At 41.4% G+C, this 24,808-nt stretch overlaps 2 protein-coding genes across 4 annotated transcripts; one reads left to right on the top strand and one right to left on the bottom strand.

Annotated features, from left to right (window-relative positions):
- Nucleotides 1–4,015: 4,015 nt before the first annotated feature.
- On the bottom strand, nt 4,016–7,053 carry LOC131464191 (perforin-1-like). Its single transcript, XM_058636553.1, has 2 exons — nt 7,011–7,053; nt 4,016–4,536 (listed from the first exon to the last, which is right to left on the bottom strand). Exon 2 carries the CDS (start codon nt 4,520–4,522, stop codon nt 4,139–4,141), a length of 384 nt encoding a protein of 127 aa, XP_058492536.1. The 5' UTR covers nt 4,523–4,536; nt 7,011–7,053; the 3' UTR covers nt 4,016–4,138.
- Nucleotides 7,054–7,274: 221 nt separating this feature from the next.
- On the top strand, nt 7,275–24,712 carry ehmt1a (euchromatic histone-lysine N-methyltransferase 1a). 3 transcript variants are annotated; one of them, XM_058636552.1, is made up of 23 exons: nt 7,275–7,364; nt 9,235–9,656; nt 11,271–11,349; nt 11,447–11,529; nt 12,652–12,877; nt 12,961–13,106; nt 13,614–13,757; nt 14,694–15,001; nt 15,085–15,165; nt 15,251–15,339; nt 16,238–16,344; nt 17,399–17,521; nt 17,784–17,885; nt 17,972–18,076; nt 18,687–18,841; nt 19,348–19,515; nt 20,499–20,643; nt 20,932–21,009; nt 21,308–21,423; nt 22,053–22,139; nt 22,215–22,293; nt 23,458–23,633; nt 23,709–24,712. In XM_058636552.1, the coding sequence occupies exons 2-23, from the start codon at nt 9,297–9,299 to the stop codon at nt 23,824–23,826; spliced, it is 3,075 nt and encodes a 1,024-aa protein (XP_058492535.1). In that variant the 5' UTR covers nt 7,275–7,364; nt 9,235–9,296; the 3' UTR covers nt 23,827–24,712. The 3 variants fall into 3 exon arrangements, with proteins under 3 accessions (XP_058492535.1, XP_058492533.1, XP_058492534.1); XM_058636550.1 differs by having other exon boundaries at nt 7,276–7,364; nt 9,235–9,677; XM_058636551.1 differs by lacking the exon at nt 7,275–7,364 and adding an exon at nt 7,910–8,047 and having other exon boundaries at nt 9,235–9,677.
- Nucleotides 24,713–24,808: the final 96 nt, after the last annotated feature.

Here is a 24,808-nt window from a genome sequence, read left to right as displayed (position 1 = left end):
TGATATTTCTCTGGCAGACTCCAAGAAGGTCATCAAAGAGGTAGTCACTGTCATGAACCTCGAGCCTCAGTACGTCATTCTCCTGCGCCCCGAAGTAGGAGAACTCATCCTTCCACCATGGGTTTTTGTCGTTGTTCCGCACAGATGTCTGACCAACGATGGCGGAGCTGCAGATCACCTTGACAAAGCCATCTGTGGTTCCCAGGATGCTGGACGGAAGATCGCTGGCCCTCAGGTCAAACACCTTCAGCTGGGCTTTCGCCACAGTCAGACTGCACATGAGCAGAAGGAGAATGGGAAGATTGGATGCCATGGCTGCACAGGAGGCTGTGGAGGAGGAGCAGTGCTTTTATTTTGGTACGTGGATGTGCTCATTGTTTTCCTTAGACTTCATGCATCTCTTTGTAGCAGTGGAACATACCATTTGTAGCTGTTTTTTAATGCGCTTGACAGACTGTGAGATTTCTAGACTGGGTGAATCTGCCAGCAATTTGGTTTGGCTAACGAGGAAGCAATTTTAGCCAGCTACCAAATATTCGATAAAAGGGAACCAGTCACGAATGGGGTTTTTTCCCTGGCATGGTAGAAGTGGGCTTAACACAATGATGACAAAGAAGGGATGTCTAGTAGCTTTTGTAAACATCCAACTTAGAACTTTTAACTAGCTACTGTATCTTTGGTTGCTAGACCACAGATACAGCCATCAGTAAACGTCTCTCACAGTGATCCTCGTTTAGGAGCCACAATCAAAAATAAAACGCCATGATAGTTGTTAAGTATCATCTGGCACAGCGTAAAGTTGTATGATTAAAAGCTGTCATTGATAGCACAGTCCTGAACTGGTTTACCTTAATGTTTTGCATAGCACTGATTCAAAAATTTGGGATTTTTTTGGGATCCCTCAGAGAAATATCTTTGGCACCATGGTGTTTGGTTAGTCAGTCATCAGTCAGTCATCATCTACCGCTTTATCCTCTGCCAGAGGGTCGCGGGGGGTGCTGTGCCAATCTCAGCTACATCGGGCGATAGGCGGGGTACACCCTGGACAGTTCGCCAGTCCATCGCAGGGCCACACACGGATAGAGACAAACAACCATTCACTCTCACACTCACTCCTATGGTCAATTTGGAGTGTCCAATTCACCTATCCCCACATTGCATGTTTTTGGACTGTGGGAGGAAGCCGGAGTACCCGGAGAGAACCCACGCACACACAGTGAGAACATGCAAACTCCATGCAGAAAGGCCCTTGTTCCAACCGGGGCTCGAACCTGGGTCTTCTCGCTGCAAGGCGAGAGTGCTAACCACTACGCCACTGTGGCACAACAGTGAAGATCTTTCACCCCTGCCACTGGTCATTTTTCATGGGTCCAATCAAGGGTGAAACAGGAAACAGCAAGAAAGTGCTCCCACAACCACAAACACAGAATATTCTGTCTCTTTGCGTCCAACCCCTTAATTAAATTCACACCAAATTTCATGGACTTTTGTTTTTGAATGATCCTGCTTAGGGTAGATAAAGCATAAGGAAGAGTGAAATGTTAGGGAGGAGTTTCCAACGTTAGACTGTGGGAAAATGTCACGACTCACAGCTGGATTTGTTTGAACTGATCTTCTATTTTAGTCCCTGTTATCTCTAATACACAGTGATATATGTTTGTTTCAGACCTGATGTTCACTCGTCATACAAATATGCTGTTACTTGCCAACCTAACTACTGTTCAAAACATACATTTTAAAGTCCTTATCTTTTAGTATGGTGGCCATGAGGGTCAAACCACTGTAAAATGTCTGATAATAACACAAAAAACAGCTCGGAAAACAACACAAAAATCAAAGAGCATTTTTAAAAAACGATTGACCACCTTTTTTTTTATTTTAACGGCAGTAATGAAAAAAAATCCAGTTAAATGAACAAGAATTAGAGGGGAAAAAAACTATTTTAAAATTAAAAGGGTGAATTAAAAGTGACACACAGAGAACAAATAGACTAAAAAAAAAAAAAAAAACTTATATATCGCACTTATGACTAGCACTTCATAGTTTGGCTTACTTGAAGCTCTTACTTACTTCTAGATCTTATTTGTACCCAAATGTTTAAATGCACTTATTGTAAGTCGCTTTGGATAAAAGTAAAAACATGTAATGTAACTAATAATAATGACACATATTAACGTACTGTGTGTGTGTGTGTGTGTGTTGTCTTCTTAAAAGAAGAACACACACACAGTACAGATGTAGATATCTTACCTAGAGTCTTGATGTCTTGTCTGCCACAGTGTGTCCGTCGTTCAGTTTGTTTTAAAGAGCAGCAGGGCTTATATCACCATGACGTCACCATAACACGCAGCCTGTTACACTCTCAGCATTACACAATACAGTATGTACAGTACGTGTATGTGTGTGTGTGTGTGCGAGACAGTGTAATTTAATTCAGTGTAGCCTGGTTTCAGCTCGAAACATTTGAAGGTAGAGTCGACACTGTGTTTTGTGTTATTCTTAAATAATTCCTCAATAACTTCTCAGCAAAATGAGAGAGAGACACTTCTGTTCCTACTTTGCTAATTCTGTCTCATCAAAGGAGGTTTTTTTTTTATATATAAATCTTTTTATTGGAGGATCAAGGAGGTTACATTTTTACAGGAGGAGTAACAGGTCTCCATTTTCATTTTATATTAAACAAATAGAACATTATACAACCCCACCCCAAAATAAAAAAAAAATAATATAAATAAATACATTTTGTTACACAGTTCTTCAGAACAGTTTGAGGATATACACATGGAAAACAAGCACATAACTGCATGCCCACATCTCTACAACAGTTGGTTGACAGGGCTGTAAACTCACAGTTTCACAGGCTACAGTTCCCCCATTAAGGTATCACAGGAGGTTTTGACCAATCACAGCAGTTTTCACAGTAGGAGTACTGCACTTTATTTTTTTTGGAAGTACTGCACTTTGCTACGTTTTCTTTGGCAGTGAACGATGAAGACAAGCGAATAGGCGAAAGCATTTGTGACCTTTGACCCATTTTGTCTGATACATTATGGGTTTACATATTTTATTTTGCCAGCACTTTCATTTGTAAAGTTTTGCCTTTAATTATAAACAATTAATGTGAGATTGGTGTCTACCTTGTTAACAAATTAACTAAGTAACTTGTATTCTAAGTAAATTTTAAACAAGCTACTTTTTTACTTTAACTTGAGTACATTTTTAGACCAGTACTTTTACTTGTACTTGAGTAAAATTTTATCAAAATAGTGGAACATTTACTTGTAGAGCTGAAACAGTTACTCGATTAATCGATAATTAATCGATCACTAAATTAATCGTCAACTATTTTGATAATCGATTAATCAGTTTGAAGCTTTTTTCATGACTAAAACAAGATTTCTGATTGTTTCAGCTTCTTAAATGTGAATATTTTGCTCCATATAACAAAGAAATCATTAAAACTGAATCATTTTGGTTTGTGGACAAAAACAAGACATTTGAGTATAATTTATAATTTCCAGTTTATTATTAATCCTATTTTGCATTTTGTTATTACTGTGTATTTCTGTTCTTTATCTCTTCTATGATTCATGTTTGAGTTTGCTGCAATAGGTCAACTGCTTTTTTTTTCTTCACATTGTTCTATTGTGGAAAATGTGGACTTTATGATATTATTTGTAAATATTTTTGTTTAAAAAAAACACAAAAGTTTGAACTTTTAATTTCTATCACTCCCAAGCCACTTTGGGCTAAGTGAAATATGCTCTCCTTGTGCATCAGGTGTGGCCCAGGAGTGTTTTCACAAGGTCATTTACAGGGCATGTCATTGGTCCGCCTTTATGGTAATAGGTTTTGGGTCTAGATTGGTGTCAGATCCAGATTAGTGACCAAGGGGCCTAAAGGATAGTTGAACAATCAATGCCACAGGTCACCTGTCATATACTGAACAGGTGAGTCTGCGATGGTTTACTCGTTCACTCCTGTAATAAACGAGTGATCACACATTATAAAATCATTGTTTTTGTATCACACTTTATTTTCATTTGTCAACCTTGGAACAAAATAGCCAATGATGAAGCTGTGTAATGTGTGACAGATGCAGGTTGTGTGTAACAACACAAGGTCAGTTACACCCGCATCAGCCAAGGGTGTAAGCGTAATGGAGGGTGCCTTCCTCCAGGTAGCATTCATGCTCATGGGTTCCCACTTGGATCTGACGCTGGCAGGCTCCCAGCAGGTCATCGAAGAATAAATCACTGTCGTGAACCTCCAGCCTCAGTACGTCGTATTCTTGGGCTTCGTAGCTGGAGAACTCCTCGTCCCACCAGGGGTTGGCATTGTCCCTACGGACGGACGTCTCACCCATAGCGACCGAACCGCAGGACACCTTGACGTAGCCGTCTGTGGTTCCGAACAAGTCAGAGGGAAGATTGCTGGCGCGTAGGTTGAACACCCTGAGCCGGGCTGACGCTGCAGTCAGACTGCACAGGAACACCAGGAGGAGAGGAAGACTGGACGCCATGGCTTCACTGGAGGCTGTGGAGGAGAAACAGAACAGAATCCATGTTGTGGTGAGCATTCTTAAATGTTTTCTCACTAATCTCCAACCTATAAATGCAAGGGATGTCTGTCTGTTAACCACATTTCTGTCCAATAGGTCACTTGACAGGCTTCCAAGCTGGAAGGTGACTTACTAAGGCACCAGTGTGTGCAGTGCTGACGTTTTTTTAGATAAGAATTGCAAAGGAAAAGACGGTCTGTGCCCATGTGGACATCCAGAGACATGGCTGACCTGGGTCTTTTAAATATTAAGAAGAATCATCACCTTGCAATAAGGGCAGTTTTGGCATTTCTTATGGAAAAATATGAAGCGACAGAAGCTTTTTTTTTAAGAGGAAGAAGAACTTGCGATGAGGAACTTTGAACAGATGAAGAACTCTGAGAAGGATGAGAATTAGGGGCAACTTCGATCCGTGTTAAAGAACTTGGAACTGTGGGGGGCAGCATTGCACCTCTTACAGCTGGAACTTGTTGGAAGAAGGACAGCAGATTAGTGATGGGAAAAACTGTTATTTTCATTATTAGAATCTCTTCATTAAAAAGACTTGTTCTAGTCTAAACTGATCTACTGTTCGGCATTATTCTTGGATTTGCTGAGGCTGGTTCCGACCATACAAATACCATTTCCTATAGCACTTTAGCTTTTCTCTAACTCTAACCCACTGACATTATATATTGACTTGAAATACAAAAACGTCACTACATTTATCTCTTTGTTTCTGAGTGTCGTTTAAAGTGTCTCCTCTCATCACAGTGTTGCTGACTCTGACTTCACAGGCCAAGTTAGTGCCGACTGGAAAAGTCTGTTAAAACAACGGGGAACTAGATGTTTAGCTCGGGGGACGCACAGGGATTCTATCACTGACTGTTTTGTGTGCCTGCAGTCAAACTGAAGTCGCAGATAAATGAATCCTTTCATCCTTTTCAACACCACTACAGATTAAGAGCTTGGAACTGTGCAGCGCGGCATTATGCCTCTCCCTGGGCAGACTGTAGGAAATTATTATTAGCAGATATCAGTCGAAATGTAAAAGATATACGGAATATATCGCTAACAGAGTGCAAACAGGCTTGAACCTTTGCAGGCGACTTACTTTGACATGGTTTGGATAAGAAATGTAAGATATATCAGTGAAAGAAACAGGCACACATTGACTGAATACTGCTGTATCAATTATTCTGTGTCCCAGCGAATTCAAAATGCTGATTTTCTCTATGAACTTTGGTGTGGGAGAGTAAGCAGTTCATAAATTTCAGTTTTTTTACAGCAAAAAACACATCTTAAGGTAAATTAACTCCATGTGGCTCTTTTTCGTTTTATGCGTTGTCTTTGTTTCCTTTATCTCCATGTTGCACGTTTAAAGGACAACGTTGAACATAAGTTGTATTGGAAAAAGTCACGCAACCCTGATCAGAGCACGTACCGAAAAAATAACAGCTTTACCCAGTTTGGATAACACAGGTCAATACAGTTATCATCTTTCCACACACAACTGTTGAGTTAGACATTTAGGGAACGTCGCGTTATCGTCTCTGGAGGCGAGTGAGAACATTTTGCTCCATAACAGCTGAACGTGTTTGTTCATGTTTCATGGTTGACTGACATTCACACGCCAATCCAAAACCTCTGATGTCATACAGTCTGTACAGCTGGCATATTTCTGAATCTGTGTTCATATGACAAGTGGATCTGATCATGACTCGGTTTGGTGCGATCACGAGTCTGATCCACATAAACATCCGACATATTTCCATTTTTTGTTATTGCTGCATTTTCATTGCAAAAGAAAAACGGAAACCACGAGACGGATGATGGACAGCGAGGGGACGAATGGACACGTGCAGTGTTTGTTTGCCACAGAAGCAGAAGTGAAGCTTCTTCTGCTTCTACAGTCGGTGAATCAAACAGTGCACACAGTCCATCTCGACTGAACACTTGATGCACGTGTACACACACACACACACAGTCGGGTCATTTAATTGTAAATGTAAATCGCACTGCATAAACCACGTTATGCTGTTTTTGCCCTGGAGATTAGGATTAACACGTTTCTGAAATGTGCAGGGGATGTGGATGTTGTTGAAAATCATCCACAATTTCTCAGAGACTCTGGTAATATATGGAATAACAATCTTCTTCTGTTTATTGTGCTTTTCTCCCGTGTCTGATGTTCTTCTTCTCAGCGTTTTGGTGAAGGCCCAGTTTGGGTAGCCACAGGTCTGAAGTGATTCCCTGACGTGTTTGTGTTCCTTCATGTGGGTATGTTGCAAAGTTTGTGCTCCAGTGGGTGGTGAGAGTCAAACGGCAGATATTGGTCTATGTGTGTTGGTTTCTGTATATTTCAGTGTTAAGGCTTCAGTCTTCTCCTATGTGCACTGCTAAGGCCGCCGGAACCCTGGAGAATAGATTAGCTTTAAGATATTTTGGCCAAAATGTGTCAGAGTCTTACCTGTCGTCTCGATATGTTGATTCGCGCCTTTACGTCTGCACACCGACGTTATATAGGCCGACAGCGCTCTTATCAGTTTGACAGATATCCCCCCCCCCCACAAAACCTGCTACTTTCTCAGCATTGCATAAACCAACACAGATACAGCGACTCTGTGGATTAAAAAATAAATAAAAATAAAGACAAGACTTGCATTACTAACAAAGCCAAAGCAGGTTGTACATGTTTTACATTTTACATCATTTTCATTCTAGATGGGGGAAAAACAGCTACAAACGTGGTGAAGTCATCCTCCTCTTCCTCACATATACTTCACATGCTGGTATAGTGAAATTAGATGGGAGCAAGAGAGAGGTAAGGACTCTTATTATGATTATTATTATTATTTTATCTATTTCATTTTCCTCAGCTCCACTCACATACACTATACCAGTTTCTCATTTCCCTCTGGTGGTACATGTACCACAGTTTGAGAACCATGGATTTGTACTACTACTATAAAATAATAATATGTATGTGTATAATATATAATAATAATAATAATAATAATAAAATAAATGACATTATGAAATGATATGTGAAATAACTGAAACATTGACTTGTTGTCCTTTTATCAAAGAATGCTTTGAATAAAATATGGCACTTTATGACATAAACGTGTCACTGCGTGTGACTTTTCATGTATTTTTATACTTTTGTTTACTATTTATTTATGCTAGCTGGACGAATTCAAATTAGCCGCCACTAACTTCCGGGATTTTTAGTGAATCAAGTGTTTTGGACCTGCGCTGACGCGGCTGTTTTCAACCAATCACCAATCTCCATTCCTAACTCGAGCCAATCAAAGGCAGCGTGGGGGCGGGGTTTTCTTAGGACATTGATGGTGCTGCGCGGGTGGGGCGGAAGTGGGAAATGTTGTCTTCCTGTCCGTCCGTCCCTCCTCATCCTCGCTCTGATACAACAGCTACGCCGACCGGGGCTCGCAGGAGGACTCGCATCTGCCGCAACTTTTCACCGTGGTCCGACTTCAACTTTCGGTAATGTTCGTAAAGCTTTACCGCTCTCTTGTCGGTCTCTCACGGCCTCCGCGCTCACGTTGCTGCTCCAGCAGAAGCACGTCTGCTCCGCTCTTGTGTAAAAGTCACTGTCACATGTAGAGATAACTTCAGTTGTTCATTGTCCTGCAAGTTAAACGCCACGAAGATGATGCACATACTGCGTCTGTTGACGTTTATGACGTCATTTACTCTGAGACTAAGTGTTGGAGTGTTTTCGGCTTTGTGTTTTAAAAATGGAAGTAGACATGGGATGGTGTGAAAACTTCCTGTCACAAGATTATTGCAATATTTTAAAAGCTTTATATGTGGGTTTTTTCCGTACGGATTAATTGCTATATTTGTTAATATATAATAATATATTTGTAGTTGTATTTTTTCTTATCAAACAGTATTACAGATGTTATAATGTTACAAAAACATGTCAGTGACGTTCCCAAAAGGGATTTGCATTACCCACAATATCTCTTAATGTTACAAAAACATGTCTTGCATTACTAAAACATTGTAGAAACTATAAAAAATTTGGAAATGTGCAAAAACCCAAAGATTTTCGTTATCAACAAAGTAAAAACATGTTGTAATATGAGAAAAGTTTTGTTCATTATCTTAAATAATAAACCTGTACCATGTTACATTAGTGACATTATTTGTGGTGCAATGCTGTCTAATTGACTGACAACTATATCATTTCATTTCAAGAGATGTTCAAATATATCTTCATTTCATGGATGGATTCTTAACTAAAAAGTTGGGAAAATGCTAATTTTTTGGGGGGACCCAATGACAATCTCCCATGACCCATTTGTTTGTCCCGACCCAGTCTTTGGGAACCACGCTCTAGACGGCGTACCACCCTGTCTCCTTTGATCTCAGACCTTGTATAGTTGTTCTCTGATGTCTGGCTGTGTTCCAGCTGCTGTAGTACACGTGGGGCGACGGTGGCTCAGTGTTGTCTTTCAACTGCAAGGTTGTGGGTTTGATTCCCTGCTCTGGTAGTCTGCATGTGCGTGTGAATGGGTATGAAAGATCTTTGATGGATTCTTTTGAAGCATTTTCAAGTTCCTTGATTCACTACTGGTGTTATCATGGATATTCACCATCATGAACCTAATGTTGTGCCACAATGTGTGAGTTAAGGATGGATATTGTATATTCTAATTTCTCAGGTGCTCCAGAAGCTGCCACGGTCTGACCACACTTACCAATCATCCTCCTCCTCGGGACAACAATGGATCACAGTAGAGCCAGTGAGGGGCCCGGGTCAAGCAGAAGAGCCACCATTCCCTCAGCCAGCGCAGCAGTGGGTGCCAAGGGGCAGGTAGCACAGAGTGGTCAGAGGCCCAAAGCTAAGATAACTCCCTTCCACAGCTCACCCATAGTGAGCAGTAATGGAGCGACTGGCAAAACGCTGGCATCTTCTAGTAGCTCATTCCTTGGTACATCTGGACGTGTGACTTCCCCACATGTCAAGGAGAGACCTGCTGCTGTTGCTGCTTCGTCTGTTTCTTCTGCTGCTACTGCGGTTGCTGGGAGCTCACAGGAACAAACTCCGAGTTCAGCCTCTGCACAGGCTACAGCAGCAGTTACGGCAAGTTCTCTTGTTGTCAAGGTAAACACATGCAGCACACTACAGGAAGTAAAATCATATCATGTAAAATACTTCCATATTTCATTCAGATCTTTTTTAAACGTCCAGTGTGCAATGCAAAAATTCAATATGCTACACCTAAGTCTGTTTGCATCAGTGAATAATTGCTTTAAAATAAAAAATAATTCTTTTTTTTAGAATAAGCATTTAAGGTGAACATACAGACAAACGCCTTGCTTTACCGTGGCCCGCTATGTTGTGTTTCCACAGCAACCACAACAGACAAATACAGCCAGAGCTTGTGTTTCACATTTTGAAGCAGGAGCATATTACCTGAATGTAAAAGAGGGAGATTTTCTGGTGTGAAGACCACAATAGTTCCCTAGCTCACTTGATTGGAGGAGTCCACTAAATGTCAATAATTCTTACATTCTGGACACAAGTAAAATGTAAGCCATTATATTAGTCTAACCTTGTTGACCGTTAATTCTCAGTGAGGTAAGCATATTGAGAGAATATGTCAGCTGGGATTGGCATCAGTGGCCCCTGCGATGAATACATGAATATCCCGGCTGGGGCTTTTCAGACGATGACACTTGGGCGACCCTGCAGGACCATGGACAGCGCCAGTGTTGCAGACTGTCAACATGCACATTCTTAAGTTCAGGAAGTAGGCAGCGATAACGTTGGGGATTACTATATGTCACGTTTGGTGTATCGTTCATCTGGTCACTGATGAAGTCAACAATTAGTGCAGGGTCACTTAAGTGTCATCGTCTGTAAAGCTCCTTCTCCTGTTGATCAGAATTTTATCTCTAAAATCTGTTGACCAAAGATATTTATTTAAGAGAGGAGCACATAAACCAGAAAATACACACGTTTAAGAAGCTGAAAACATAGAACTTGTCTTCAATCGGATCAATCAGCCAGAGTAGTTGGTGAATAATTGATTCATTTAGCAGAGTATTTTATATGAACCCTCGGCGTATAAAGGGTAAATCTTTGTTTATTCGACATTAATAGATTAATAGTCTCTGTCAGAAAAATGAGTATGTGACGTTGTGTGTCCAACATGATAATTATAGAGCCATTTGTTATATCAGTGCATCATTTATATAGGCGTAGTGAGATGTAACTAAAAAGAATAACTTTATAATAACAATTATCCTCGATGAATCGAATACTTGGTCCAGAAAATGTTGAAAAATATTGATCATTATTTTTTTTTCTCTTGTTTTGTCCACAAACTAAAATTATTTATATGGAGCAAAGAAACCAGAACGTATACACATTTAAGAAGCTAGAACAAATCACTAAGCATTGAAAACACGCTCGATAATCATTCTTCAGTATTTAGCTGTGGGCGACTGGACTTGCTTCAGTTCTGAACTGAACTGTGAGGTAAAATGTGTTCAACTCAACTCAAACAAGTCCAGTCGCCCACAGCTAACTACTGAAGAAGATTAGGACCTGGGTGCCTGAGAACCTTTTTACAACATAAGCGTTTTCATGTTTAAAAAATAATACATTTTCTGTGCAGCGCTTTTCTAAACACGGTCAAACAGTAGATAAATAAATAAAACAATAAATAATGAAATATGTTTCTCTCCAAAGCCTGCAAGCAGGAAAGCACCTCCAGTCATCAGTCACAAAGGCAAACAGAAGAAAGCTGCCGCCACTAAACCTCCGCCAGGTTAGCTCCTCCTTACATCTACTAACTATTATTAATCTGAACATCCTCTGTATGTAACTGACTGACTGTGTGTGTGTGTGTGTGTGTGCTTCTCTAGCTGTGAAGAGGAAGAAGAGGAAGATGGGAATGTACAACCTGGTCCCAAAGAAGAAGACCAAGACCCTGAAACAGCAGGAAAAGGCAGGTGCATTCACGTGTCACGACCTCTGACTGCTCACTGTTCACAGTGGTCAGTGGTCATGGTCACAGGAGGATGTGAAATGTATTCTCATCATCTTGACCTGGACATGAGTGGCAGCATTTATCTGATACAGCTAACATCCGTCACTCTTTCTTTTAATCCTAAACTCTTGTGTAGAGGAGCCACTGTATTGTATCGACAGTAGAATTGGTGATAGGTGAACCAGACACCGTCCTGTCTGGATCTGGACCTAAATCCCTGATAATTCCTTTTTGTATTTTATGTATGAATATTATTACTGCATGTTTGTTTGTGCTCCATCTTTACCATGTGACCATGGTTCCAAATCAGAATGAAATGAAATGATTGAAACGAAAATGACAAAGACTGATTTGCACGCTTGTGCAGATGCAGCGCGTGCTGCAAATAAACGCCGTGGGTGAAGCGCCTCTCACAAGTTGCCCTCCCATCTTAAACTGTGTCAGCACATTTGGCCCTTGAAGGGAAGGGAACTGGCCCTGGAAAGTCCTTGAATATAATGTCAACCAAGGTGTGGGAACCCTGGGATGGGCATTTCTGGCAACGATGCAGTGATAATATTTTTGTCGAATATTCTAAATGTCAAGCACATGAGTGCATGTGAGGTAATGCAGGTTTCACTGTGTGTTGAGGTTAACAGGGGCATTTTAGGAGATGCATTCATTGACACTGGTAAATGTCAGCGCTTCTGCAAACACACATCAAGTCCACTGACTAGATTCTTCCCATCTTGTGATAATAGATACACGACAAATTAGGCCGTGGTTGAAGTAGAGATATTTGTTTTTATAAATGCAGTTATAATGAATATAACAAATAGTCATTGTAACTAGTGGATTATTTTTTGTTATAATCCAGTGAATAATCCAATAATCTAACCGTAACCGTACTGTGGATGAAGTGAAGATGCAAAATAACAATAACAAGAGCTGCACAGAACTTTGAGACACAGTGTTTCCAGGTGTAACTGTGATCAGGTAGAAGCACATCCAGATACACATTAGTATGTCCGGTGTACTTGTTGTCCTCTGTAACCCACGTTCTGATCTTAATTCACATAAATGTTCACTCTTCGGTATCAGACCGAGGAACCTGGAGCCGCTGTGGAGAAGAACCGAGCGACACCAGATGAAAAAGCAGCAGTTGCACCAGAGGCTGCGACGGTCAGCGAGCCGGTGGCCGTCGCAAAGGAATCTGTGGTGGCAGCAGAAGTGAAAGCAGAAGGCAGCCATATCGAATACACAGAGCTGGCTTTGGACTGTCTTGACCTGAAAGCTCAGGAAAAGCTGCTCTTACCTCCTCCATCAGGTGATGCGTCCTTCATTTGTCCTTTAATGTCACATCATTGGTGTTGTGTTCATCTTTCAATCTTCATCTTTGTGCGTTGGCAGACGCGGGAGTGGATTGCGACGCGACCCAAACAAACCCGGCGGAGGAGTTACCGCTGTGCTGCTGTCGCATGGAGACTCCTCACTGTGGAGGCAGCCTGCCCGCTCCGGACCACACCTGCATGGCCATGGAGAGCATGGATGGAATGGTAAGTTTGTCACTGGTTTACTTCTTTGGCTCTTTAATGTTAAATGAAGGATATTTATGTGTGTGTTAGAAACCCTGAAATTGACTGTAAATATGGTCAAATTCTAGTAAACACAGATAATTAGGCTTTAAATTAAAGAAGTGTTATCAAGTGACTTTTTTAAATACAATTGGGTCAATTCCACGCATTATTTCAGACATTTATTCACTATAATAAGTATCTGGAATATTTAAAACCAGGAAAGGTCATCCCAGATCCTTACTCATGATGTGATTATATCCAAAGTCTAAAACCAAATCTTGTCTCATGTCACGATATATAATAAAGATATATATTATTAACATAATATCAATATATTGTCCAGCCTTACACAACATTATCTAATTAGGCGCCAGAACTCCACAAAGAGCCGTGAACCGCTCAACCTGAGCGGTCCCTGAGCGGTCCATCCTGGTCTCAGTGTTTCTGCCTAACACTATTCACCTCCTTGTTTTCCTCTCTTCACAGCTGAGTCGCTGCCAGAAGCGAGTGATGAAGCAGGAAATGATGCGGCCCTCCAACACGGTCCATCTGCTGGTTCTGTGTGAGGACCACCGGGCCGGCATGGTCAAGCACCAGTGCTGCCCCGGCTGTGGGCTGTTCTGCAGGGCGGTGAGCGGGAAACCTTGCATGATACTCATGTTACATTACGTTACATTACATTACATTACGTTACATTACATTACATTACATTACATTCATTACTACTCTGTGCCTTTAAGTAGCATGAGACAGGCAGGGACACACAGTGAGAACAATGTAACAATAAACTCTACTCCAACTTAAGGCAACAGTGGATGAGCAACGTCTTTGTGCCTTTTGTTATAGAATAAAGTCATAAAATAACGTTGTGTGCATCAGCAATAACAGTCATGAAATGCAAACAGGAATAAGATTCAAGATTCTTTATTGTCATTCCAACACACATTAAAACATGAGGTAGGAACGAAATTTCAGTCTCTAATCAAACAGTAATACACAATTAAATTAAATTAAATTAAATTAAATTAAATTAAATTAAATTAAATTAAATTAAATTAAACTAAATTAAACTCTGAAGGTACGGTGCTGTATGTGTGGAGATAAATAAAAGAATAGAATAAAAATAAGAATTAGCTAACTAAATTGAAATACTATAAATACAAGTAGAAAACATTGAAAATATGTAAACTATTTATACCAGAGGTCTCAAACGGAATTAATTTGATGCGTCCCGTCACTTAAATGTGTGTTTTTAAAGTTTTATGTTCTTTATAAATTCATTTTGCATTATAAAGTTGTTTTTATTGTGAACTATATATTGTTCCATATCAAAGCAAACAAAGGTTTATCATATGTGGAAAAAAATATATGATGAGATCATATCACAGAGTGTCGTCTCCTGTTGTGGATTTCATCAGATGAGCCTTTTGTTAGGTGGCTTCCATCTGTTCTTCCTGCTGTGGAAGCTATGTTTGCACTGAGAGCTGTGACAGCACAACCACACCCCCAAAAAACAGCAACCCCAATCCTAACTCCAATTCTGCCTTTCCTCGGTGTGTTCCACAGGGCACCTTCATGGAGTGCAGGCCGTACGGCAGCATCTCGCACCGCTTCCACCGCGACTGCGCCTCCATCCTGAAGGATTGCAGGTTTTGTCCTCACTGCGGCGAGGACGCCACTGGAGCCAAGGAAGTCACGGTAGCGATGGCTGACCAGTCGCCGTCGGTGCCCAGATCCAACCCCAGGCTGTCGCTCCCGGCGGTGCCCACCGTGGCCACCCTGCCCTCAGTGTCGACCACGCCGGCCGTCCCACAGATCCTCCGGGCGAAGAAGACCAGCACGCCTCAGAGGAGCAGGGACGAGAGTCCGAACAGGTAACACGAGACCGAGGACATGGAGGAGACATCGCAGTGATTGAGTGGCGTCAAATTAAAGTCTCACTGCTTCTTTTTTCAAGGTTAAAGAGCGATGCTGTGTGTGCTGCAGACAGACCTAAAGAATCACTGGAGAGCATCCTCACGGCACTGGATGACGAGAAGTCAGTGCCACCATGAAACATGAGTACAGTTCTGCTCCTCACTTTGCTTTCGAGTGTTATTCATTGTATTTTTAATTTTTTTTAGCCTGAAACCAAAGAAAATGAAGTATCCAAACAGACAGCTTTACATCTCTGCTAAACAAGGAGAGCTGCAGAAGGTGATTCATCTCTTAGGTAAGGCAAAGCAAGGAAAACGTGTTATATTATCATTTAATGTGTGTTTCATAAATGCCCGAAGCACATTTACACAAAAAGCACAAATATTAGGTCTCTTCACTTTCACAAACACTGGCTCACTGAGCGTTTGATTAGGAACACCACACTATCACAGGATGGATTCCTGTCAATGAAAGCTTGAGACACTCGGTTTAACACACTTATGATCTCATTAAAGTAGAGCTGCAACTAACCATTCTTTTCATAATCTGTCGATTATTTTGTCCACAAACCAACATGATTCACTTTGAATGATTTCTTTGTTATCCAGAGCAAAGAAATGAAGAAAATACTCACATTTAAGAAGCTTAAACAACCGGAAGTCTTGTTTTAATCAAGAAAAAAGCTTTGAACCGATGCATCGCTTATCAAAATAGTTGTCGATTAATTTAGTCATCGATTAATAATCGATTCATGGATGAATCGTTTCAGCTCTACATTAAAGTCCCTGTAAATTGATAACAAATATATCTTCTGATTTTAGTGAGGATCAATGGTTTGTAGAGAATATGAATGTTTTAGTCTTTGTCACAATTAAAAGACACAGAGCTGCTTTAGGCACAGTCCTGCTCTCTGTCTCCCTCTTTCTCTATCAGTGGTACTGCAGCCTCACAGCAAGAATCCGCTCATCTTTTCGACTTTATTTCCTCATCTTTTGGGAATTTGAAATAAATAAAGTCACTCTTCTGTAACTCTTCACAATCATGAGGAGTTTAGGAGCAGGTGCATCACTGTCGTTACGCTAACTTTGGCTGCAGCGCGTCATGGAGCCACGTACAAAACAAATCCTGAACAGAAGACTCCACACAGTCTCTGTGTTATCACACTATTGTGCTAATCTCTTATTTCCTTACAGTTGATGGAAAGGACCCCAACTTTTTGGTGGAAGGCCAGAGCAAGCGCACTCCTCTTCATGCAGCAGCTGCCGAGGGTCACCAGGAGATCTGCCACATGCTGGTGCAGGTGAGGAGATTATCTTCTGTAAATCATCTGAGGGAGACGATCAAAACTGCACTTCTCAAGCAGAATAATTGCACTTCAAAATCATTCAGCCCAACTATGCACCCACATCCAGCTCTTCTGGATGAAGTGTAGAAAAATCCATGTGTAAAAGCAGCTCATGGATTAAATGATCTACATCATTTAATCTGCTGTACATTTACAGCCATGAGTTCTGTGTTTTTTTTCCACAAACCAAACATTTTTTTATTTATTTATTCGATATATGGAGCAAAGAAACCTGAAGAAAATCAGTCAAAGAGTTGATGATTAACTTATTCATGAATAATGAAGTTGTTTTTAATGTTCCATGAGATTAGAATGAAAATGACATAAAAAACTGCTCTGTGCATAGTATGTTAGAGCTATTTTCTTTTTTTCCTCCCTCTGAAATAATAACAAATGATGTCACAACACTGGATTAAATACACATGAAATACTGGAAATGGGAGGTTTGGATGAAAAAGATAAAGTTTTACCAAACTTGGCAGCATTTGTCAAGTGTTTGACAACAAAAGTGTTTAAACTGGGTCAAAACATTTTATTTAAAAATATATATATAAAAAAATCCTAACATTTAATCTGTTTCTGTTTTAAAATTTCATAAATAGGACTTGTTATTATAATGATAATGATAATAATAATAATGCATTTTATTTATTCGACACTCTTTTCGACACTGAAAAAAAACAAACAAACAATAAAAGACCGTAAACAGAAAATGGAGGGGAATATCACAGAGATCGGAGGAGGAGGAGGATCTAAGGTGGCGATGTGGAGAAGGTCGGAGAGATACGGAGGGCCGAGGCGTACAGGAGGATTTTAAATTGAATTCAGTGGGGTTGTTGTAGGATGGGGCTGATGTGGTGGAATGAGGGAAGGGAGCTGTATGGGGGTGAGGGAAGGGGGCGGAGTCGATGAATATATCGAAGATGGAATTATGCAGACCAGGTAATGTTATTGATGTGGGATCGGACACCCAGATGATGTGTGTGTGTGTGTGTGTGTGTGTGTGTAGGCCGGAGCCAACCTGGACATGTTTGATGAGGAGCAGAGAACTCCGTTGATGGTCGCCTGTGAAAACAACCATCTGGACACGGTGAAGTACCTGCTGAGAGGGGGAGCAGCCGTCGGCCACAAGGTGAGTCCGTGAGCTCATGCTCTCACTGTCGGATCATCTCTTCCTCGTCCATCGCTGCATCCACTGTCACCATTTCAACTCTTGCCGAGTACTTTAAATGGGACAGTTTAGTTTTGTTGTTGTTGTATAATGCACTAACACCCGAGTACGGCCAGCCTCGGCTGCAGCACCGGTGTCAGTGAAGCCGGTGTTTCAGATTAAAGTCCAGGCATGGTTGAAACAGTGGCAGTGTTGTTCAGCACGAATCATGTTGTCATCTCAGGACATCATGGGTTTCACGTGTCTGCATCTGGCAGCTAAACTGGGCCATTGTGACATCATCCATCACCTGCTCACCAAGGCATCCAAATACATCAACTGTCAGGTAAAAGTCATTCATCCGTTCATTCGCCAACTGCCCGCGAAGACACAATGTTGCGTGTGTGTGAGTAGTGACGCGTGTCTGCGCAGGATGACGGCGGCTGGACGCCCATCACCTGGGCCATCGAGTACAAGCACAAGGAGCTGGTGCACCTGCTGTTGTCCAGAGGGGCCGACGTTAACATCAGAGACAAGGTGAGCGCCCCACACACACACACACACACACACACACACACATATATTTATACAGCACTGCAGCTCTCTAACAAGCTTCATCTCCTGGGAGGAAAAACATATTTGTGGACAGTAAACATTTGAGTCTGAAGGGCAACAGCTGCCGTGTCACCTTGATACTGAATAAGAAGTAGACCTCACTGAGTTTATGTTATAATTAATATAAAAAGTGTGAGTTGTTTCCAACAGGAAGGATAGTATACTCTATACATTAAATACATAAGTAAATGAATCCTGTGACCTTTTAATCTGTATGTTTAAATTTGATCATCTTATACAATTATTAATTACCCTGTGATTTTGGCTTTTCTGTTGTTTTTCCCCCTTTTTTAATCAGTATCGTCTTAATAATACATGATTTAAATTTGAAAGGAAAGTGACAAAAATATTACAAAGCGTTATTCTTCCTTGAGTCATACCCCAGCCTTCCACTAAGTTTCAGAAGATTAGCTTCAGTATTTTAAGTCCTGACTTCCTCCATGGCAGCAGTAACACTCAAAATACACTCATCTCACACAGATGATCAGACTGAAAGTCAGAAACACTTGATGAATGCGTTCTCCCTGACCAGGAGGAGAACGTCTGCCTGCACTGGGCGGCTCTGTCCGGCTGTGACGACGTGGCTCAGGCTCTGCTGGAGGCCCAGTGCGACCTCAGCGCTGTCAACGTCCACGGGGACACGCCGCTCCACGTCGCCGCCAGAGAGAACCGCCTGGACTGTGTTATGTGAGTCTCCTGTCCTCGAGCGGAGGACTGTCTTTCAGACGTCCTCGTTAATGTTTATCTAATGACCGTGTATGAGTTGTAGTAGTTGTGCACAGTAAGTTTTGTCATGTCACACCAGTTCAGATTCAGACCAAATCTACTCTGGTATACTATATAGAATAATAATAATTGAAGCTTTTTAGTCAAACTGAAATAGTCAAACAGCCTGGAGGATGTTTCTCGGTGTTAATGATTATTTTCTCTCACATCACATGATATACAAAGTAACAAAATAGTAAACTTAAGCGTGTTCTACTAACAATGTTGGGGGGGGGGGGCGGATCCCTTAAAGTCAAGGTCTTTTGAAATTCACAGCTGAATAAAGATCATCCCTTTATAAATATGCATAACCCACATGAATAGCAGATAGCAGGTGATGTTACTGTCGAGTTTTGAGTTGAAACTCCCCTCTGTGTGTCAACCTGTGTTCCCCAGACGTAAAGAAGTTGAATCTCTGCCGTCCACAGGTTGTTTCTGGCTCGCGGCGCAGACGTAACTCAGAGGAACAAGGAGGGAGAGACGCCGCTGGACTGCTGCGTCTACGGCTCCAGCGTGTGGACGGCGCTCAACACCAACAAGAAGCTCACCGACGCCAGGAGAGGCAGGGACTGTCGTGGAGAGAGAGTGCTCAGCAGGTACACTGTGGTGGGATTTCTCCGGAACACAGTGGAGCTCCGTGCATCACACTGTGTTGTGTTGGCGGCCAAAGCTCCTGAAACATGAACTGCACCAGCTTTAAAACATAAATTAACCCGCTCTTCTGCAGCTTACTCTGCCCAAAGCCTGATTTTGAAAAAATGCCAACGAAATAGGCTGAGAGACCTGAGTGAGGGAGAGCGTGGATCAGAGAGAGGCAGTGTTGTTTTCGTCGACGATGACCAATACTTATTGACCTAAATGGATTGGTTAAAAGACTATACTTCTTAACTAAAACTGACTAAAACTTTTTTGAGTTTTCGTCGACTAAAACCATCACATATAGAAATGACTAAAACGTGACTAAAACTATCACATATAGAAATGAATAAAACGTGAGTAAGACTATCACACATAGAAATGACTAAAATTTGACTAAAACTATCACATATAGAAGTGACTAAAACTATCACATATGGAAATGACTAAAACGTGACTAAAACTATCACATATAGAAATGACTAAAACGTGACTAAAACTATCACATATAGAAATGACTAAAACGTGACTAAAACCATCACACAGAAATGACTAAAATTTGACTAAAACTATCACATATAGAAATGACTAAAACGTGACTAAAACTATCACATATAGAAATGATTAAACGTGACTAAAACTATCACATATAGAAATGACTAAAACGTGACTAAAACCATCACATATAGAAATGACTAAAACGTGACTAGACTATCACATATAGACATGACTAAAACGTGACTAAAACTATCACATATAGAAATGACTAAAACGTGACTAAAACTATCACATATAGAAATGACTAAAACGTGACTAAAACTATCACATATAGAAATGACTAAAACGTGACTAAAACTATCACATATAGAATGAGTCGTTGAACAGGTGTGGCTGTTCATGTCTGTCCGTATGTTGAAATCAGACTTTTAATTTCCTCTTGTAGGGACATCTCCCGTGGGTATGAGGCGGTTCCTATCACCTGTGTAAACGGCGTGGACGGCGAGCCCTGCCCAGAAAACTTCAAGTACATCCCAGACAGCTGTGTCACCTCCCCGATCAATATAGACAAGGACATCACTCACTTACAGGTGACACTTTACAAACTGGATGTTTCTGTGTGTATTTAAAGTAAATGTGTAGTGATAATGTAAACTTTCATATACATGACTGGGGGAAAAGTCTGTTTTGTATGTGCATGTGTTCCTTTTGTCTTGCCTTTGTCACGATTTATCTTATTTTATCCTCTGCCTTAAATTGAACATTTGCAACACGTGTGATGTTAAACCGTAAACACGCACTTCCTTTACGATATAATGCAGAAGTTTAAGCTGCATGTGCTACAGAATGTCATCATACCTGACGTTTGTGTCGCGCAGCACTGCAGCTGCACAGACAACTGCTCATCCAGCACCTGCATGTGTGGTCAGCTCAGTCTGAGATGTTGGTATGACACTGTGAGTACACACACACACACACACACACAACCAATTCTAAACCTAACCCTAAAACCAAGTCTTAACCCCCAAAAAAGCTCTTTAAAGTTGAGGACTTAGAGTTCATGTCTGAAAACAGTTGATTTCTGCGTTAACATTGCTTAACATTAACATAACATTGTCAACATTTACTTTAAGGAGCTGTACGTAAGAAACGTTTTATATTAAGTCATAAAATGACCATTATTTTTTGAACATTAAGTTGTATGACACAGACCGCAGGAGGTGACTAGGTGACTGTGTGTGTGTGTTTTTCCAGGACGGTCGACTACCACTGGACTTCTGTCAGCGAGAGCCTCCAGTGCTGTTTGAGTGTAACCATGCCTGCTCCTGCTGGAGGTCCTGCAGGAACCGCGTGGTCCAGAACGGACTCAGGTAACTCGTTTGTCAGTAATATGCACCAAATACATAGTAGGTACCATAAAATACATTATGTAAAGGTAAAAGACTTAAATAAAGTATAACAATAGGCAAAAACGATATTCAGGATGAAATGAAGTGTTGTGAATGTTCGTATATAATTTCATATTGTTTCCATGTATTTTTTATCTTTTTACCCATCGCGTACATACAGTGCCTCTTTTAATTGAATAACATAAACATCATCATATTTGACTGAATGCTTCAGTGTCAGTACAGCCTTTAAAATCAGGAAAGGACACATATGTAACTTTCACTCGAGTGAACTGAAAAAGAAAAGAAAATCCTTTGTAGCATTTTCTGCTAATAACCTTTATCACGTGTGATAATGTTTCCCACTGTATGCAAATGGTAATCTCAGGTGTGCGAGTATGAACGATGCAGAGCTCCAATAGTTTCCTCCCAGTCTTGCACCAGGCCAGGAGTGAAGACGATCAATGCTCTCTTCCAGGAAAAGAACTGCCTCAAATTGTTTTTCTCTGGTCAAACTGTGTTTTCCTGAATGAAATCAATACAATCTATCGTCTTAATGTTCCTCCTCCTCAGCTGCCGGATTAGATAAGAGCCTCTGCTGTTGCTTTCAGAGTCCGGCTGCAGCTCTACAGGACGCAGACGATGGGCTGGGGAGTGAGGGCCATGCAGGACGTCCCGCAGGGAACATTCGTGTGCGAGTAAGAGCGGACGCTGGTGACGGAGAGCTGAAGTGAAATTCAGTGTTCTGAGTCAAACCTCTAATGCCTCCACAGGTACGCCGGAGAACTCATCAGTGACGCAGAGGCCGACAAACGAGAGAACGACTCGTATCTCTTCACCCTCGACAATAAGGTGACCGCACATGTTAGAGACAGTGGGAGAACACTTTAAGATCAGTGGAAGCTCATTTCAGGACTATGAAGCGCACCTAAATATAAGCCCCACCCACTGAATTTATAATCTTTTATAGAATCTGTATAAGAGGGAGGCGGAGCCGTGTGTTTGATTGACATCAGATGCATCAGATGTTAACTTTTAGAAAAATGTCTCGAGCTAAGACGAGGACGCTGTGCAGCCCCGAGGTTGTTTTAACCGTCTTTTTTTTTTTAAAATAGTCAGGATAAGTCAAACGCACACATTTGAAGATAAAGTGCAAGGTCACTGATCAGCCGTCACGTTTAAACCAGTCGCGTGTTTTTTTTAACGTTTTAGATTCAGGCTCTCGAACAACATCAGCGTTGGTAAAAATAAGTGTCACTCTCGTGTTTGGACAATAGGTGGAGCTGCAGAGTCTCTCACACACACACACACACACACACAGAGAGAGAGACAGGGTGAGTGTATAATGTCCTGACTTGATGGTTTTTACAGACTGTGGTTGGATGTAATGATGATGATGGTCGGACCATTTGCTGAAGTAATGACTCAGTCTTTAGTTCTCAGTCGCATTTGTTCTGTTCCTGAAAGAATGGTGTGAAACCCCCGTCTGTGTATTTGCTCATTTTGCCTCATCATTCTCACTCAGTGAAGAGTGAGGGTGTGACCGTCCTCTTCAACATGATCTGCCTCTGTCACGCTCCTCCTCCTCCTCCTCCTCCTCCTCCTCCTCCAGTGTTTCTCATACTGCAACACTGTGGACAGTAGGAACAAAATGAATAACACAAATCAAATAACACAATTCCGTGCCCGTGTTATACCGTGGTGCGCCCCTAGTGTAGCATTCTGTCGTTTTTCAGTGCTTTATAGATTAAAGAATAAAAAAATATGATTAAAAAAACAAATCATAGCGTAGTGATTGTTTAACGATAGCGTCGTTGCTCCGTTTGCTGCGTCAACGGAGGGAAGATTTGTCAAAAAGTGACGTTTGGATAAAAGGACACAATCGTGACTCCGCCTTTCCCTCTTTAATGCATCGACCACTTCCTGTCTGCGTCGTTAATCACGCGCCTGGTGCCTCGCGTTCACGGCGACACCTTTTCTATCGTGACTCTCTGTGGTTGTCACCGTCATGTCCAGGTGGGCGACGTGCACTGCATCGACGGCAGACTGTTCGGCAACGTCGGCCGCTTCGTCAACCACCTGTGTGAGCCCAACCTGCTGGTCGTCAGGGTGTTCACCATGCACCAGGACCTCCGCTTCCCCAGGATAGCCTTCTTCTCCAGCAGGCCCATCAAAGCTGGAGAGCAGATAGGGTGAGTTGTTCCTCCCTGAACTTGAAAACAAATAAACCAAACACAAATAATGAAATGGACTTGTATTCTCTCCAGGTTTGACTACGGAGATAATTACTGGAAGGTGAAGAGCAAGTACTTTAGCTGCCAGTGTGGTTCTCCCAAGTGTCGTCACTCGTCTGCCAGCAGGCGCGTACACACTGGTGACCTCTGACCTCTCCTTTTGCCTGGACACACTGGCCCCCGTTCAGACCATGTATTAACATCCCATCATACGTGTGCAGCTCCGAGGATAAAAAAAAACACACTCTTTCTCCTTCTTTTACACCCGTGAGACCGACTGTGCCTGGACACGTGCGTCCTCTGACATTATATTAAATCATGAACCTGCTGTAAACCACCTTAAAACATGAACGCTCACTCTCAGTAAAAACACCTAATAAAATCTACACCAGTTAAAGTGTACAATAGCTTTACACTGAATAACTTTGCCACTTACTCGTGCAGGTAGACAGTTTTCTCCAAACCTCTCGGAAGCTGCTGCTCTCTAAGTTTCTGTCACTTAGTTAAATCCAAAAGAATGATTTTGGTGATTGATTTTCCTCTCTTTACAAAGTGACACACACATATGTGTTACAGTGGCATAAAGCAGCACATGGACAATATGTCTAATACATTGCAGACGACTGTAGTGAGGCCTTTGTTAAATATGCTAAAAATCTCTTCTTCCTTGTGATCACTGTTCACACGGATGTTAATAACATGTCTGAACGAGGTCATCGTATCGCTGTACTGTCAGAGATGATGCACCAACGCTTAGTTTAGATATAAACTAGTGAGACGGAGCTTATTTACACCTGTGAAGGTAAAGCTTCAGTGTGGAGGCTGAAGTAAATACTGTGTGTGTGTGAGAGAAGCTTGAGCTTCTTTTAAAAAGCTAACAATCAGGTTAAAAAAAAAATCTTTTTAACACTCACTGACTGTCCTTTTAATAATGTTGTACTGATGGAATTAGAGAAATCATATTTTTGGTAGTTTAATCTGTGCTCTGTGCTTTTTACTACATGTCCAAATATCAATTAAACACATTTTTAAAGGTTCTTTTACTCGTGTGCTTTTTTTTAATTGAAGAGTTCTTGTTTGAAACAGCAAAGAGACAAAAGTTACTGCGGATGCAAAGCAGGAAGACACCGGGC

Source organism: Solea solea, chromosome 8 (genome assembly GCF_958295425.1).
Source record: "Solea solea chromosome 8, fSolSol10.1, whole genome shotgun sequence".
NCBI lineage: Eukaryota > Metazoa > Chordata > Actinopteri > Pleuronectiformes > Soleidae > Solea > Solea solea.
The sequence above is the reverse complement of the archived record's forward strand: the minus strand, read 5'-3'. Positions and strand labels throughout refer to the sequence as shown.